At 30.6% G+C, this 18406-nt stretch overlaps 1 protein-coding gene across 2 annotated transcripts in view; it reads right to left on the bottom strand.

Annotated features, from left to right (window-relative positions):
• Positions 1-18406, bottom strand: part of LOC129972386 (potassium channel subfamily T member 1-like) — a 452573-nt gene that overhangs the window by 319802 nt on the left and 114365 nt on the right. Inside the window, exon 1 of one of the 2 annotated variants that reach the window (XM_056086511.1) lies at positions 9536-9651. The exons of the other annotated variant lie outside the window; for it this stretch is intronic. Within the exon in view, the coding sequence (XP_055942486.1) occupies positions 9536-9564 (29 nt within the window). The 5' untranslated portion in view covers positions 9565-9651. Of the gene's footprint in view, positions 1-9535; positions 9652-18406 lie in introns of those variants that run through there. 2 annotated transcript variants of the gene reach the window in all.

The following is an 18406-nucleotide window of genomic DNA, read 5'->3' on the forward strand; positions in this document are numbered from 1 at the left end:
ATTAATTATGAAATGAAAGTTGGATACCGGAATAGAATGACGACCAACGAAAGAAATGACGATAAATAGATTGCAAAGGATAATTAGTCAAAACGGTAAAGGGATTGACTTGGACTGGAAGTTAGAAAATGACTGAATATTTATGAATACAATTATTAAAGATAGTTAATTGCTTTTAGATGGACCATGTGTAGACATTTCTGAATTTTTCTCTACCTTTCCATTCATCATAGTCTTTTTGTACCCCATTTAGTTAGATAAACTACACTCACTGTGTTTCAAATTGTATTCAAATTACACACCGAGAGAGCCCATTATTCTAGAGTTGAAAAAGTAGCAGAAATTGTTATGTTTTATCATACTTTTGCGTAATAGGAGACAAGACATAAGTTTTCCCATTTTCTTTCGGAGAATAATGACGGGGAGGTTATTTTCTGCATAGGGAGGAAGGAATAAGCAGAATGTGGTTTTTTTTTGTATCACTGTGAAATATGGTATAGTTAATAAGATTAACAAAGCCATTATTTCTCATCTTTTCAGTTCTCTTACGTTAATTGCCTATGCTTTCAGTTTCTTTTTGATAATTGTCTCGTAAGATAGCAGTCGGCCAAAACAAATCCTGCCGATACTGCTACGTTCAGTGGTGGCGGGGTGGTCGGCTGTACGCAAGAACAAGATAACTGTCTCGGATGCAAAGGATACATTTAGAAAAGACTGAAATTATCCCAAAATACTAAAAGTTGATTCAGAAATTTCGAAAGATTTCGAAGTTTTAACCCACTTGATTACAAAGCGGGAGTAGCCCTCCCCCCCCCCCCCAAACATTCTCGCATACATTCTAATAAACTTGTCATGCCAGAGAACGCCTTGCAGGGCACTGGTGTACAATTATAACGAAATATTACTTTTGTTATGAATTTAGCATTTTTACTGAATCAATCTCTCTGCCATGCCAGAGAACGACTTTCATATCATTGGCCTACAATAATTAAAGTATTAACATCTAGCATGAATTTAGCATTTCTACTGAATCTATCGTGTCATCCTTGACGAGTTATTTAACAATTAATCCTTGGCATGGCATTAATGGTATCCGAAAATCGAATTTGTGTTCAAGATAGATTTTTCTAAACCGACTGAAACAAATATCCGACACAAAACTGCATTTGTTGTCACAAAATTCTGCACCAAATTTGATATACTTAAGTCACTGCGCTTTTGAACTATCACGTTTACATATTTCTGAAAATACGGACCGACAGACAGTCAAACCCTTTTTAGATTTGGCTCAAAATTTAACAGTTGTCTACACTATAGATGTTAAATCTGTGTACTGAATGTTATTTATCTAGCTTTTAGTTTTGTAGTTATCGTGTTAAGGTATGTTCCGAAGGCGGGTAGACGGATTTCCTTCGAATAAATAGATTTTACTCAACATTTGATAGAAATCTTGAGGCAAAGACCGCACACGAAATTTCATCCGTCTAGCTCAAAGCGTTTTTGTGTTATCTTTGTCTCAAACAGACAGACAATTTCCAAAAGTGTTTTTCGAACACAGGTAGGTCTTAAATGTAAAGATTCGTCCAAATCTCGATTTTGAATTTTTTGACGATTACTATACTTTATACTACGTTTACGACAAAGTGAAACAAGAACCATTTCTTGGAATTATTTACATAAGTGAACATAATTATTAAAGCAATGGGAGTGGTCTCTCCGAAACTTTCTCGCATAGTTCCTAATAAAGATGCTATCCCCCTTCCTCCCCCCCCCCGACATGGAAATCGTAAACCTTGAGCAAGGCAGTGAAAACTAAGAGTTCTCAATCCTACATATGAGCATTTTGTGCTTCATACAGTAAGGAAAACTGAAAATGCATTTTAAACGTTTTTTTATGACCAGTTAAAGCCAAATTTTTTATAGACTATAATTGTATTAACCCTTTCTAGGGCCGTGGGAAATATATTTCTCACCAAATTTATCAATCTTTGTATGAAATTATGTAGATTGGCATAAGTTGACAAATTTTTTTAGTAAGTCAGAAACTTAGATGCTTCAGTTCTTTATATCAGACAAAATGATGCGTCTTGATTTGTTACTTAATTATTCATTAACCAAATTAATTAATTAAAAAAATTATCTAATAAGTTAAATGAATCCCTTTTCTTATTCTAATTTCAAGCCTAAAAATATTTTAACATAACATGACTAGAAAAAAATGGCCTTTTAAGGGGTTAATATGATCTATTATATTTCATTAACTAAGACTTTTTTTTTATCTCGTTTGCATGCATCCAAAAGTACAGAACGACAAATGATCCGCCATTATTTCAATTTAACACAAAATTTCAAATAAATTAAAATTTAGATATTAAACAGAGTGTCAAATTTTATCTATCTTTTTTTTATGTTCTGTAGTTAATACTCAGACATTTGTGTGAATAAATCTCTTAAAATCTAGAAATTTGGAGTAAAGACCACATACCAAATTTCATTGACCTAATTCAAAGTATTTTCGAATTACAGACAGATAGACCTAATCCATTTTGTTTTAACGTGGGAGGTTTGAAATTTAGAGATTTGCCAAATCTCGAGATAGAATTATTTTTAATGATTACAATATTTGAACACTTCTTAAAAATGCAACGAGTTGCATAGTAGAGTTCATGGATGATATCGTTATGATATCAAATTTGTAGGAATTTCAAATGTGGATTCAATCAGTTAATGTTTTTTTTTTAATATATACTCAAAGTTCTTCACTATAAAAAACATATCCAAACGTGAATACGTTTTCAAAGATAGCTTAAAATAAAAATTCAGTGTAAAAATGTTGCAATATTTTTATTTATTTGGATATGAAGACAGAATAAAAATCTCTCCAGAAAATATGTATCCTAGAGCTATCGCAGAAAACACTGGGATAAAAAAGTGACAAATTCCCTCGGTGAAGAAGTTCCTCGGAATGCTTTTAAGAATATTAAGGCCAATAAAGAATACTTTACTAACGCGACACGTAGATATCATCATTTTTGGCATTTTGTTATAAAGGGCCAACTTATAGGGAAGATTACTAATAGATCGAAGGATGAATATTCTCGAATTATTCTATTATTTTAATTGCTAAAATAGCCGTTAAGCTGATAATTGTAAAATGATAAAACATATTACGACTTTACAAATGATTTCAATTTGAATATCGAGGGCTTCGTATGGGATATGTACATGAAAATACAATTATCTATACTTATAATAAAGCTCAATGTGTGTGTGTGTGTATGTGTGTTGGCGCTCTACAGGCCAGGTCATTTGATATACAGCTATCAAATTTGGTACATGTATACCTTAGAGGTCGGGAATGTGCACCTGGGGTCCCTTTTTTTTGAAATTTTAATTATTAGTTAAAAACTAACTTTCCCGCCAAAAAAATCTTCCATTTTCAAAACCGCCAAATCAGTAACGCTTCAGTTATTTTTTTCCCAACAGAATTGAGGCTAGGGTTAACATTTTTCGGCGGATTATTTCAAACGATTCTGTTTATTTTCTTAATGTTTTAGACATTTAAAATCAAACATTGTTCATTAATCCATGTTTCAGATTCATTCTGAATTAATTTTGAATTAAAATAACACAGAATAAAGGAAATTAAAATGTATAATCTGCATAGCGTTACCCCAACTGGCGTAGAAAAATTCACGCATGCGCATTGTTTTCTGACTGTTGACATGACAACCAACGGATGATTTAAATTATTTTTAGGTTAGTTGCATGCTTTTGTAAATAAATTGTATTTATGTTAGTTATATACTTTTTTGTATATGCTTATAGTTTTAAGTACATCGTTTTTTAAGTAGTTGTTTTAAACCTGTTTTCGACCGATTATTTTAAACGATTCATTTTATTTTCTTAGTGTTTAATGCATTTAAAATGAAACATTGTTCATTAATCGATCTGTCCATGATGAATCTGAGAAAATTTTGTTGACAAATTCTTGAGATATTACATAAATTAAGAAAGATATTCTTTAGTGCCCATAAAGTTTAAACGCTCAGTGACTCTATTATCAGTAATCATATTATTAAAAAAATGCTTTGTTTCAGTAAAAAATATTATTATAATAATTGCAGATTAATCATTTACACTTTGATTTAAAGCATAAATTCTACGAGAGGTAACAGAAAAGTAGAGAGATACATATTACGTTATGACTGAAGACCTTTATAATATTATGAGTGAATTATATGACTCTCAAAATTTGAAGTTTTAAAATATTTTGCTGAAGAATCTATTAAAGTTGGAATTGCGTAAAATATTTAATGGTACGACCGGAGTTTAAGCTCCTGCTTGGAGCAATTTTTAAAAATCGCCAACAACGACCTTGCGAAATGTTCAAAAGCAAAGGAGCAGATGTTCAATTATAGTACATAATAAAGATTGCCAGCTTTGGCGCGTTATCGCAACTTGGCGAAGAAGGGGGTTAAACTCCGGTTCAACCTATTTAATTATTAAAATTTGAACGAACATTACGATTGGCGAACCGGCTGGTCGCCAAAGGCGGCTAGTCTTCAATAAGTTTAATTTTTCGAAATCTTTTTTTTTGGATTATTAAATATTCATTCTGTTAATTAAGTAGAATTTCTGGAATCATCATCAATATATATCAGTATTTTTGGATTTATCGAAACACAATTTCCTACAAATGTGATTTCCTCTCAAGTTTAATTATCGGCTGATAAATGTTTCATTCTTACCTTTATGAAAGATTTTTCATTTTATAAATGAAGCAAAAAGCAACTGAGTATTTTTAAAATTTATTTTGAATACATTTCATTGGCAAAAATGGTTTCAAAGCTGTATCAAACATTTCAAAGCCATAGTTTGGCGAGTAGTAAAACTACACTGATCTATTACAAATTACAATTTCTCAGGAAAACCATTACAGTTAATCAACTAACCTTTTTTTCTCTAAAACAAACAAACAGATCTAAATTATAAAACTTTAAAATATAATAAATAAAAAATCAATTAATGTATAACTGAAATATAATAAATTAGCTTACAGATAATATCCCTGAAGTATTTGATGTTAAAATTTTAATTCGTTTGTAAACAATGCTATTATTGCATGATCCTGAATGCCAATAACATACCTACAGCTCAAACTAACCCCTTTCGCATATAATAACCAGTCTAACATGTGCATCGAATAACTGAAATATTAGTTTATTAGGTTTAAATATGCAATTAAGTAAAAATATTTACAAATTTAAAAGGCAATAATCACTTAAAAAAGCTTCAACAACTCAAATTCTTTTTAATAATTCAATCAAATAAGATCTGCCATCTAATTAGGAAATTAAGTAAATTCGTAGGTCAAGGGTTTAAAACAATTGCGGGAGATGTTTTTCTTCCAAATCTCCATAGGCCATTATAAAGAGAGAAAAATAGAAAACGAGTTAATCACCAAAAATTGTATACAAAAGTGATAATATTATGATATAGTCACTGTGAAGATTCAGACATTTGTCATAATAATTGGACCAGGATTCCGATCTCCCTTTTCGAAGAACATTGCCATCAGTAATGTGACAGGGATCTTAATCCTTGACCAACGAATTGACTTAACTTCCTAATTTGATGATACATCCTATTGAAGGTATATATTGTTATTTTGATTTCTATAACAATACAAGAGCATATGAGGCATTGACATATTTTCAAATGATTTTTGCATGTAACATTTTTACTTAATTGCAGTTTAAAATTAAAAATTTAGTAATATGATGCTCGAATCAGATTCGTCACTGTACGCGAAGGGGTTAACTCTTTGGGTACATTTGACGTGTCAGAACGTTCCGTATTTGTTTGAATTTATGTCTTTATTTATTTCTTGTAATTCTAATTAGCTGAAGTTATCTCAATATCATGTATGTACTCTGAAAATTAAAAAATAAATGAATTCTTAGGTGAAAGCTACAGCTTTCACATGTTCAAAAAATAAAATGTGTTTCAAATACAAAAGTCGTTTCAAATAGATGTGTAGTAAAAGGGTTAATATTCTTTTGAAGTTCCTCTTTCTTCCGGAAGCTTCGATCTGCTAGCCAAGATATAAGAATCATTCGGCTCTAAGCTGTGTTCTCACTAAAGAAATACAAGGGCGAAAATCTGTCTCAAAATAAAATCTCATTCAATGAATTCATCATATAGTTCGGAAGAAATAGAGGAGGCTGTAAAACCCAAACAGCGAACTAGGCGACCAGTATGCCAAAAATGCAATATTAGAGGGTTCATGTTTAGATATTCTTGCTCCACAGTCCCTCTTTAAAAAACCCAAACAACTTCTAAACATATAAGGAGCGTTAAAGGAAAATTAAGAACTCTCGCATTACTGATGACCACGTTCTTCAAAAAGGGTATAGAAAGCATGGTTCTGCGATTGGCAAATCCTTGAATCTTGATAGTGATTATATTGAAAAGTAAACCACGTTTGTACATAATTTTTGGTAACAAACTCGTTTTCCTCTCTATTCTTGTTTTTTAATGGTCCATCGGAACTAGTAAAAAAGACGGCGTTCTCGTACGTTCTGAAATTAATTTTTTAGAAAACATTTTTTTAAATATATGCTGATAATTAGGTTATATATTATGTATAAAGAAATTTTAGCAGAAATTTATTCTGCTATTATGATACACGTTCAAATTGGTAGACTAATACTGCATAACAATATAATAAATACATTTCATGATAAGAAGAAAAATTAGAAACAATTAGAACTACTTCCCTTTGAAAGTAATTATTGCTCCTTGAACCCTTAGAATCCCGGATGAAAAGGACGATAATTGTTTATATGTTTTTTTCATCGAATACAGATCTGCTGCAGTATAGATCGGAAATGCACCGTTTCCTTTGTTTTAAATTGTTTAGATAAAAACAATGTATTCACACAATCAAGTTTTATATCGAATTTCCGATATAGAATTTTAAAATCTTTCCGTTTGTAATAATATTTAATTAACTTAATTTTCCCTCGCAGGATTTTTAAACCATTAATATAGTAAAATTCATATCAATTGAATCCGTAAATAAAAGAAGCCAATATAAAATTTAACAAAATATTTCTTTTCTATCTTTATTCTTCAGTATTATCATTAATAAGTTACATTATCAAACAAACTACGGTAAATGTGAATTATAGTGTGCGCCAACAATGCCAAGTTGGCAATAAAGATGGCGGACAAAATAAACACATACTTCCGCGGAACAGTTACCGTTACCATTTCACGCCATATAATTAGGACTTTACTGATGAGCATTTTTTTCCATACTGCCCGGTGCCTTCTACAGATGCTTCGGCATCTGTAGAAGGCACAAGGCAGAATTTTTTTTTAACTTAAAAAAAAAAAAAACATCCTACGGCTTCGCTAGCAGCGGGAGCAGGAACCTAGTAGCTTCACTAGCACATTGAACATAAGGACTGTGTGGATAACAGAATAAGGACTGTGTGGAACAGTTAGTACATAACCAAAAGAAAGAAAGGAGAAAGAAGCAATCGGGACATTCTCCATACAAAATTTCAAACAAACATCCTTTTCCCAACTTCATCAACTCGTAAAAAAATATATTCCACTCACCCTTCATCCATTCTGCCGGTTCGATATCAAACCATTTTCAATATAAAATTCAAACAAGCATCATTTCCTAACTTCATCAACTCGTAAAAAAATATTTATATACATATTTAACTCACCCTTCATCCATTCTACAGGTTCGAAATACTCCCGACATAATAAATTATGAAGAGAACCAACCGTTAGAACACCAAAAGAATTACGAGAACTGCGAAGAATTCCATTTCAGCTGTCTTTTAAAGTGAGAATGCAGACGACTTTTTAAAGCGCATACTGACAATTAAAAATTGCAAAAGAATAAATATTTTCTGTTCGTATTCACATTAAATAAGTAAAGAAGAAAATAACTTTTAATTATAATGAAAAACAAAATTAAAATCTTTAATCGATATTTTTTTTAATATTTGTAATTAAATGCAGATCCATCCAATGCAGATACATTTTTCATAATATAGTTGTAGTCATGTAGTTTATGTACATTATGCCTCATAGAAAGAGCATTATACAATAAGAAAGTCCGAAAATAATAAATCGAATCTTACATCGGATATTATTTTGTCTAAAATTACAATAATTAAAAGTAATAAAGAAATAAGAAAATAATAATTCAAGGCCACGCCTTCGAAACCAAAATATTTCCGACGTACAACAAAATGTCCATAGTTACAGTGCAAAAAATTATTAGCATTACAATAAGGAAAACATTATACAGATTCACAGACGGTATTAAGATTTATATATAACAGCCCGTCACTGATGGAAATTTAAGGAAATGTATTCAACAGATGACACACATATTTCCAATTTAATCTTTTAATGCATTATATTTAGTAAAGTGAAACCTAAGAGAATGAATGAAAAGAATATCAAAAGATGTTCCGACAAAATCCTCTAATGCCTGTTGTTTATAACTGAATACAATGTGTTATTCGTTTCTATTCGAAAACACAGATACCGAGATATCAGTATTCCATTAAAAGAGTATCAGAGTAGAATATTTGTAGAAAATTTTAAGAATTCAAAGTATTTTGTAACAATCTATAAAAGTAAATCTTCAATTTACAAAAGATGAAGTGCCTGAAATCTCTAATACATAATGATGTATAATTTATACTTTACATAATTAACCCTTTGTAATTTTTACATAATTACATAATTACATACGATGCATAATTATTCACTTAATACATGAACTTGTTTATTATACTAAAAAATAAATACATACAATTGTTTTAAGCTGAATGTTCTTGAAAATCGACATCTTTTTACCATTTTGTAGGCATTTTTAACAATTAAAATTAAAAAATTAAATAAAACGTCAAGATGATGCACCGTCTGGAATGTTGCTTGAGAGAAGGCATTCGAATTTTTTACAAGTTAAATAAGATTTTTTATTTAGATTGTAAACATTTAAAATATATCTTAATTTAATAATACAACAATTTAACTTACTTGTGGTTAACTTTACATAGTGCATGGCAAGGGTGTCAAAAACGCAGTCACTAATAATCAATATGGTTGGCGATGTAAACAACAGTGTGCATAGGGTTGTTTGAAGAACTACTCTGATTGCTTGTTTGGCTACCATACTGGCGACAAATTGAAGAGGCACATTAAAATAGATTTCAATTATGTATTAACCACCTACCAGCGATTAATCGCCAAAAAATTGTTAAATATTGTGCGCTAATAGTTTCTTTCTAAAATAAAAGTTGTGTTCGTCGATGGCATGCATTTAATGTTTAGATTCGCCAATGACATGCAGTTAATACATAAATATTGAATTCAGTTATTGCTTAAAGTGCAAATATAATTTATCACATATTTTTAATAATAAATGTATATAGATAACGTTTTATGTAATACAAGCAAAAACATTTGGAACAAAATCATGAAAAAATATTACCTTTTAAATATGTTCCTTATATTCCCCATTTCTACATCTGAAATTTTTGCGAATGCTGTACAGCTGGCGATTGTGAATTAGCCTTCTAACGCAGATGTCATTTAGAGCAGCTGTTATGTTCGACTCGATGTCGCACAAAATTCACTGATACTGTTCGATAAAACACAATCGCTCGTAAAAGCTTTCAATAAATTAGAAAAATTGACAAGCAAAATTGTCGAAAGTTTTTTTTTTTACTGGTGTTAAAGCAAGGGCAGCTGAACATTTTCTTTTCATGGATCACTGTAAACACTTTATGAAGAATTTTATTTTCAGTGCATTTATACAATGTCTGTCGAACTGAATCCATTAGAACCTTCTTTATTATCCTTTGTAAACTTAGACGACCTATTCTTCGAAGAATCGAATTAAGTTTCGAAGTTCGATCTGCAGCTTTTCCTTGACAACTTATGGACACAAAATCATTGTAAATTCACAGTATTGATATCTGATAAAGTAAACATAACTAGGTATTGTTTTCGAAATCAAAGTTCTATTTTCTAATTCAATGAAGAAAATAAAAATGTTGTCTTTTTCAATAAAAATACTTAGCATTTCATAGACAAGTTCACTGTTGTGCCTGTAGCTATACAAAATGTTGAGATATTGAATTTCTAACTTTATAGTTAAAAGCAAGAATTATATATATGAAACTATCAATCCAAAAACAATCAATATGAAATTCACCTACAAAATGTTTGCTAAACCTATATAATAACAACATACACTTTATTTAGAGAGCGCTAATGCTGCTACAACTAAAACACAAATGGACTTAACCAAACTAAGGTAAATATTAAGTTTAAAGCCAGAGAACTAAAAAGAAAGATACAATGAATCCGGCTTGAAGACTTTCTCAAGGGTCACCCTCGGCCAAGGATTCGAACCAGGGATTTTTTTTTTCTGTGAGGAACAAATTTAACAAATTGACCCCTCGTGACCCGAAAATCACAGGAAATGGAGGTTTTGGAGATAAAATTAGTATCTCAAAATTCAAAATAACGAACAAAATTATTTTCAAATTTTTTAAATACAAGTAAGATTACAGCAAAACTAAACAACACAAGACCATAAAACATACCCATTAAAATATGAAAGCAAAACACTTACCAAATGAAAGTGCAACTCTAAAAGACAGTGTGAAGCAAGGAAACTTAGTGCAATTACACTTCGTTAAACTAAATTTACTTTTCCCGCGTTTAAAGCTATATGGTTTATGGTCTATACGTTTGGTCATAATGCATCGTCATCATAAGGAATAATTGAAGCGCCATCTATTGAGTTAAAATTCAAAATGAATAAACTGGAGGAAGTTAGATAAACATTCGCTTATCAATACTTCTATATTGCAAAAGTTTTTGGTAAATTAATTAGTAGTTAAGTTTTTAATGAGATTGTTTGGTGCGCCAATATAAGAAATTTTATTATTACAAATTTCTTTAATCCTGTTACATTGTGAGGATATCAAATTTTTGAAAATTTTAGAGTTTAAATTAAAATGGTAATTACTAAGTTTAATTATTTTAAAGTTAAATTCCTACCTATTAAAGTTTTTTCCTTTAGAAATTTCTATATTTAAATCTAGATAGGTAGCTTTAAGTTGATTTTCGTTTATTTCAGTTAAAACTAAAATCATTTGAAGAAAAATTAATAACAACATTAGGTTTATCCAAGTTTAACAACTTAATCTATGTACGATAACATTCTCTCCGTTCTGGGAGAAAAAAAAATAATGTTTGTACTCACCATCACCCACCAGCAATCATCTATTCTGCATCATTGCAAAAATTAAAATGAATTTTAATTGGTTATTCAATTCTCCTTTATCTTTTAACACTCGCAATGGTACACATTCAGTAAAGAAGTCCATATCGGACATCCTTACTAAATAGCATTCCAATTCTAATTCGGGGAATCGGCCAGTGTTAAGCAGCGTTCACACAAAGCTAACTGTTGCGAGCAATGGGAAGCCACGCCTACCTCAGGAACATCACACGACCCAACCGGGACAATGGCAAATGGTTGTCTCATCGGGACAATTATTTCATATTGTCCCATTGCGGTTATATAATCTTCCTGAAGTAGGCGTGACTTTCTATTGCGCGAATAGTTGGCCTCGTATGAACACTGCTTTATGAACAAGTTAAGTTAAAGACAGCAGTTAGCCACAACAAATCCTGTCGATACTGCTTCGTTCACTGGTGGTGGGGTGGTCAGTTATACACAAGAAGAAGGTGCACATTCAATACATGGGAGATTTTCCGCACACTTTCAAAGATTTGGAAGAATGCCGGAAAATAAATATATCTGTGGAGGAATTGGAACTGTTTATCATTATTTAAAGGAATGTGTAGAAATCTTGGAGTTCAGAAGTTAATTATAATGGGTTAAGTACTGTACAAATGGTACCAGATAATATTAAAAGTCTGAAGGGCATAATTTTGAAAATTGGCAGTTTCTTTACCAAATATTCGAAAGTTTTAAAGTGTTTGGATTTCTTTTGCTGGTGAACGAGAATTGGAGGAATAGTTAAATTCTGAGGAGATCTTCTTATCGTTTAATAGGATGATAGTGTACGGGAAGACGACGAGGGCGGTGAGAGATTGACCACTTTGTTGCTGGTGCCTAACTGCCTCGAAGAGGTTGTCAGTTCGGTGAATCGACCGGTGTTATGGACGGTTAACTATAAAGGTAGCAGTTTACCACAAAAAATTCTGTCGATACTACTTTGTTCAGTGGTGGCGGGGTGTTCGGCAACAAGAAGGTACATACATAGAAATGTTTTTTCGGGTTAGGTATAATGCAACAATAGTGAAAGTCAAACGGATGCATCTCAGGTGGTTTTTATTTGATATCTCGAAAATTTCATGCAATATTTGCCATTAACTTTTGCATAAGGAAAGAGTTACCAAAAAGTGAAGCCATACCACCGATAGAACGACCTCGACTTGGCACTGCAGAAACCGACAATTTCGAAATTGTGCTAGCATACTTGCTTTTCTTATGGTAGGTTTGAATCCAACTCCGATCGTCCATATTAATGGATTTCAAGTAATATTCACTATGCTGTGCTACCAGCCTTTGAAGTTCATGTTTTGACTTCAAAGCACCCGAACTTCGAAATCGAAACATGGACAGCTTCAAAGTGCTTGATCTTCTTTTAGAATGTGTTAGGAAATTATTACCTTTTCGACACTGAGTTTTTCCTCTACAGATTTCTGTCACGAATCGATTCTATTCCTTGTGTGTAAAGCCATCAACACTAAACACTGAAAAATACAGTATTTTTAGCTATTATCATATGCCACAAACTTACATTTGTTTCTTCTAACTCAGTAGGTCTATTTTAGTTTGCTCTGATATGTTTTACAGATTAAAAAATATTATTCCCATAAAACAGGCTTCACAAGAATTTAATTTACAATTGTAAGAAAACGATCGAACGTTGGCCTATTCTATTATTTCTAATGCAAAACGTAGCTTCTCACAGCATATAAAATTGTGTTATTTCAAAACTGTGAGGCAAAGGCTAAATTTAAAACTAATGGATTTTATAATGAACAAGCAGTAAAGGTTTTCTATTTCTACATTGCTCGCTCAAGTAGGGGTTTATGTATTATAGACCTATTTGGGATCTGTATTTTATTATTGCGTGTAATACATTCTTTATGGGTGTAGAATTCTTATTTTATAGGACTAATCTTTTTTACTCTTGATTATCTTGTAGCCCCCTTACACGACAGTAGAATCGGGTCTCGAACCTGAAACCCTACGGCTCACTAATCGATACTTTACCACCAAGCCATCACGACCCTGCCGTGCATTATATATTTTTTTGTTTTTATCTTTTAACTCATTCGTTTTCAGGAATGTTAAAAGGGAAATATCATTTTTTTTTAATTTGCATAAAAATCGAAGCTTTTTTTTTATCTTTTATATATAAATGTGTTTTCTTAGAAGGTTTAAAGAGGTGATTATTACAAAAAACACTTTTTAAGAGAATCTAAAAAATTTTTTTAATATTTTTAAATTTTATCCGCCATTGAATTTTGCCTTATTATTATTTAAATAATTTTTAATGCATAATTTTCTATCGAAAAATTTCAAATAATAAAAAAATATAAGACACATGTTCATTGAAGAGGAATTCAATGAAGTGTGATAAACACAAAGAGAAATTAAAATTATATTTCAGTGCAAGCTTGGAAGGGTTATCATCAAACGCTGATAAGCAAAATACACGAGATATGAATACATATAAATGAAAAGTATGTAATTTATAAATAAATGTATGCAAACTAGTGAACTGTTCAGGATTGAAATTAGTGAACTGTACTGTAAGGTACAGGAGGTATGATTATACATAAGTGAATAGTATATGATTTATAAATAAAAGTATGCAAATTAGTGAACTGTACATATTTTAAATTAGGGAACTGTACTGCAAAGTACAGGAGATATGAATATACCTAGGTAAATATTATGTGATTTATAAATAAAAGTATGCAAATTAGTGAACTGTACATGATTTTAAATTAGGGAACTGTACTGCAAAGTACAGGAGATATGAATATACATAGGTAAATATTATGTGATTTATAAATAAAAGTATGCAAATTAGTGAACTGTACATGATTTTAAATTAGGGAACTGTACTGCAAAGTACAGGAGATATGAATATACATAGGTAAATATTATGTGATTTATAAATAAAAGTATGCAAATTAGTGTGCAGAGTTCAGAGGAAGTTTTCACCAATTGTGCAACAAAACTGGCCTTACTGGCGAATGGAAACACAAAAATTTTAGAATTTCATTAAAGTATAAAATTAAGTTTGGAATCTTTTTTCTTTTTGTTTGGGAAAAACGTTTTAAAACATTTATATTTTTGATATTTAACATGAAATAGATTTAAAACAAGAGAAATGACACACACAAAAAATTATATCATTAAAAAAACCAAAATATTTTCAAAATTCAAAGAAATATGACTTTTGTGTGCTAAAAAGCAGGTAAAAATCAAAAACTTTCTTGCTTAGTACGCTGTAATTCTATCCATTCTTTAAATGGAGTTTTATTGATAAATAATATGAAAATTTTAATTTTTTTTTCTGCATTATGAAGCATTGAAACAATTTCAAAATCTTTTAATTGAACATATTGCATATACTGTTGTTTAACCACTTAACTATTTTATTTTCTTCACTATCTAATAAGATGACACCTTCTATTTTGGGGATATTTTCTTATTTTGATTCAAATGGAAATCCATGGAATACTTGACTTATCTATGTATTCAAAGTCATTTTAACATTGAATTATAATTGTTATGAATGGTTTAGTTTTTTGCTTACAACTATCAAAATTCGATAAATCGATGCAGTATGTCACTCGGACAAAACAGTTAAGCGGTTAAGAATTACGGAACATATCGATCAATCACTACACAAAAGTTGAATAAAAATATATATTATATTTAAATTAGAAAGTTTTTTTTGTTACAAGTATAAATAAAATTTAAAATTTCAGAAAATAGCATTTAAAGATGTAAAATAAAGTTAAAATGTAAATAATCTAATTATAAAAATTTAGTGAGAAAATTAAATGAAAGAATGAGAGAAAAATAAAAGTCACACGAATTTATAAATAAAACTGTTCATAGATTGAAACTATCGAATAAAAAAATCGATATTTTCGCCAAAAACCTATGCTTTTTTCTTACGTAATCATCTGCCATAAAAGACCAGAATAAAAAAATTTCCAAATTTTTCATCAATACATACGATATTATGAAAAGACCCACCAATATAAAAATAAATAGTTTATCCTCCTCGTTCCAGTTAGTAATTCATTGTCTAGAAAGTGGGACAACCAAACCGTTGCCAAAATTTCTTGATATTCAAAATTAAGATTTGTTTAATCTTTCAGGCATCGGCTACAAATATGTATCATGATTTATTAATCTCTAACACCACGCCCGTGACACTACATGGTGACCTCACTGGACGATGGTTCACGTGCTTGTACTTCGTTGTCAGCGCCTAGTAAGTGTGGGTAAATGAAAATTGGGATTTTTGGAAAGTAACTCAGTAATTAAACCTTTCTTTGCCAGCTTTCTTTGTCTGTTTAATAATAGATGTTTCGCTCACATTAGTTCGAAAGTAGTAGTAAGAAATATTCCTGCTTGGTCGTCTACATAAGAAAGTTCATGAAGATGTTTTAATGTATGGAGATTTCTTATATTTCTTGTTAGAAATAATTTGATGTGAAAAAGCACGTTTGTATAGTGATTAAAAAAATTTATTGAAATAATTTATCTGTAAGCTTTCTATCGAACTATTTTCAGATGAATCAGTGGTGAATTACTATTAAGGTAGCCGACTACGTTCGAAGCAATATTTTTTAAAAATTGGATTTTTTTAAAAACTATTTATGGTTTTTAGATGTATTGTCAATTATAAACACTATATATACAAAAAAATTATTTGGAAATATAATATATTTTGAGAAATAGGAAAATTTGTAGTAAATTTTAATGAAATTGAACCTAAACGGTTAACACTCTGCACAAAATTGTAATGCAGCTATCCTATTTTTCTTTGTACACAAGTTATAGAATATAATGATGAATGAAATGAACCAAAATCTAAGAAACATTTTGAGATGCAAAGAAATTGTGGGTAAAAATGTACGTATATATACATTTTTTCCATAAATTTACAACTTAATTTTTCTAAAAACACCTATAAATAAAAAAGTATTTCACCAACAATAAAACTTTTGGTTCATTTCATTGCCCACAGTATTTAAAATACACGCTGAAATTTTTATATAAATACCTCTATTAGTTTTTGAGGCATCATGTTAACGGAGGAAAATTTTTATAAAAATTAAAGTTTAAGAAAATTGAAGTTAAAGAAATATTTTAGCTAAAAAATTGTTTAAAATTATCCTGCATGATAGATCAGACCTTCCTTTTCCTAGAAAATACTATTTTGGAAAGAGGAAAGCCTGAACTACAAGAAATAATAATAAAAGAAGAATTCGCCAATGTGGTCGAAAACCAGTGTTTTTAACGTAGTCGGACCCTTAAACCAAAGATTGCTCATATTTTTATGTATATATTGTTGCTGAAATCTATCCGGTGAAGTCCGATATGTTGGATGGTAAAAATCCACACTTTATCCACACGGAACCCAAAAAGCGGAAACACAATTAGGGCGCACCCAAGAGACAGCACTTGCAAAAAGCACGCAGTGAACAAATCGTTGATTCAAAACATAAATAGTGATCAGAGTGCCCAGTTAGAGAGCTCGCTCTGCGGGCCATTCTCCAAAGAGAAAGGGCAGCGGTGGCCTGGTGGTAAGGTCTCGGCTTTGGAACCGGAGGGTTGCAGGTTCGAGACCCGATTCCACCGAAGAACCGTCGTGTACCGTTGTCTGTTGCACGTTAAATCCGTCATGACCAAACGTCCTCCCGCTGGTGTGGAGAGGGGGGTGCCAGCTCAGGTGTCGTCCTCGTCATCTGACCGCGGTTCAAAATGACGAGGTCCGTCCCAAAATAGCCCTAGTGTTGCTTCAAACGGGACGTTAATATAACCAAACCAAAGAGGAAATTTATTAGACTGACTCGCTCTTGCTCTCTCCGTTTTTTAAAAATTTTCTGACAAGGTATGTAATTTTCCAGAAGAATGTACGGATCATCTATTCTAATAGAAATATCACCAAAATTTCTGCCTTTTTAAAACGTTTATTTTTGTCGCCGAATTCGCCAAATAATCGCCAAGTTTATACCCAAAAATCTCATTGACCTGACATTGATTCAGCTGAACCATTGAAATATTAGTTATTCTTCTTAACTTTGAGAATATCAGAGGAATGGAAGCAATATTCCAAATATGTGGCAGTCATAAAAATGAATGTCTTATGTCTTTAATATAAATCTACTGTTTTTGTGCGATCTTTAATCGGAATTTTATTCATATGTTCTTCAGAACAAGCGGAAGGTCACTGTCAAATTTTTCGAAGACCAAAAATTAATTAAAATGTTAATTAATTAAAAATTATGCCACATTTTAACGATTCTCAAATACATTTTTCCAAAAATATTATCTCAATAAATTTTTTACACTATCTTAAAACTAAAGCAAAAAAACTTCTTAAACATACTAATTTTATTTTTGCACAATTTTTTCACTTATTCAAAAAAATAAATTTGATTTGACTCAAAATCTGTAAAGTTGCTTTTATTATTGCGATGAAATCCAAAAAATTTCAATATTCCGTTAATTCCGTCTAGCCGTGTGGTTCTTTTAATGTTAAAATTAAGCCAAAAAAATGCTCTCTTTTACAAACATGTTATATCCACATTTAATGTCTACGCGCAATAGTTTGTAGCATTTTGATTCCATTAAATTCGAATGTTTCAGCCCTATCAATAATAAGATGGAACTTCAAATAAAAGCATTTCATATGAATAATTGAACAACCAGGAAATTGAATATTCTGGAAAAACAAATTCATAGCTAAAGACAGCTAATTTACATTTTAAAACAAAAGAGACAATGTAAATGTATCCAAATATGATCCAACAGTAATTAATATGTAATTCAATGAAAGTTGCATGGAAAATGCAGTCCCAGCATAAAAACGTTTCAACAAGAAATTCACAAAATAACTTTTAATGCATAATTTATTATGTACTCAAATTTATTATAAGTCAATTTAGTGACTTTTCATTCCCTACATCGTGCTCTGAATAATTTTTTTTAGTTGTGTTAATAAATATTATTTTCTAATTTTGTTAGAAATTTTACTATTGTAAGAGATATTAA

This window comes from Argiope bruennichi, chromosome 6 (assembly GCF_947563725.1).
Source record: "Argiope bruennichi chromosome 6, qqArgBrue1.1, whole genome shotgun sequence".
NCBI lineage: Eukaryota > Metazoa > Arthropoda > Arachnida > Araneae > Araneidae > Argiope > Argiope bruennichi.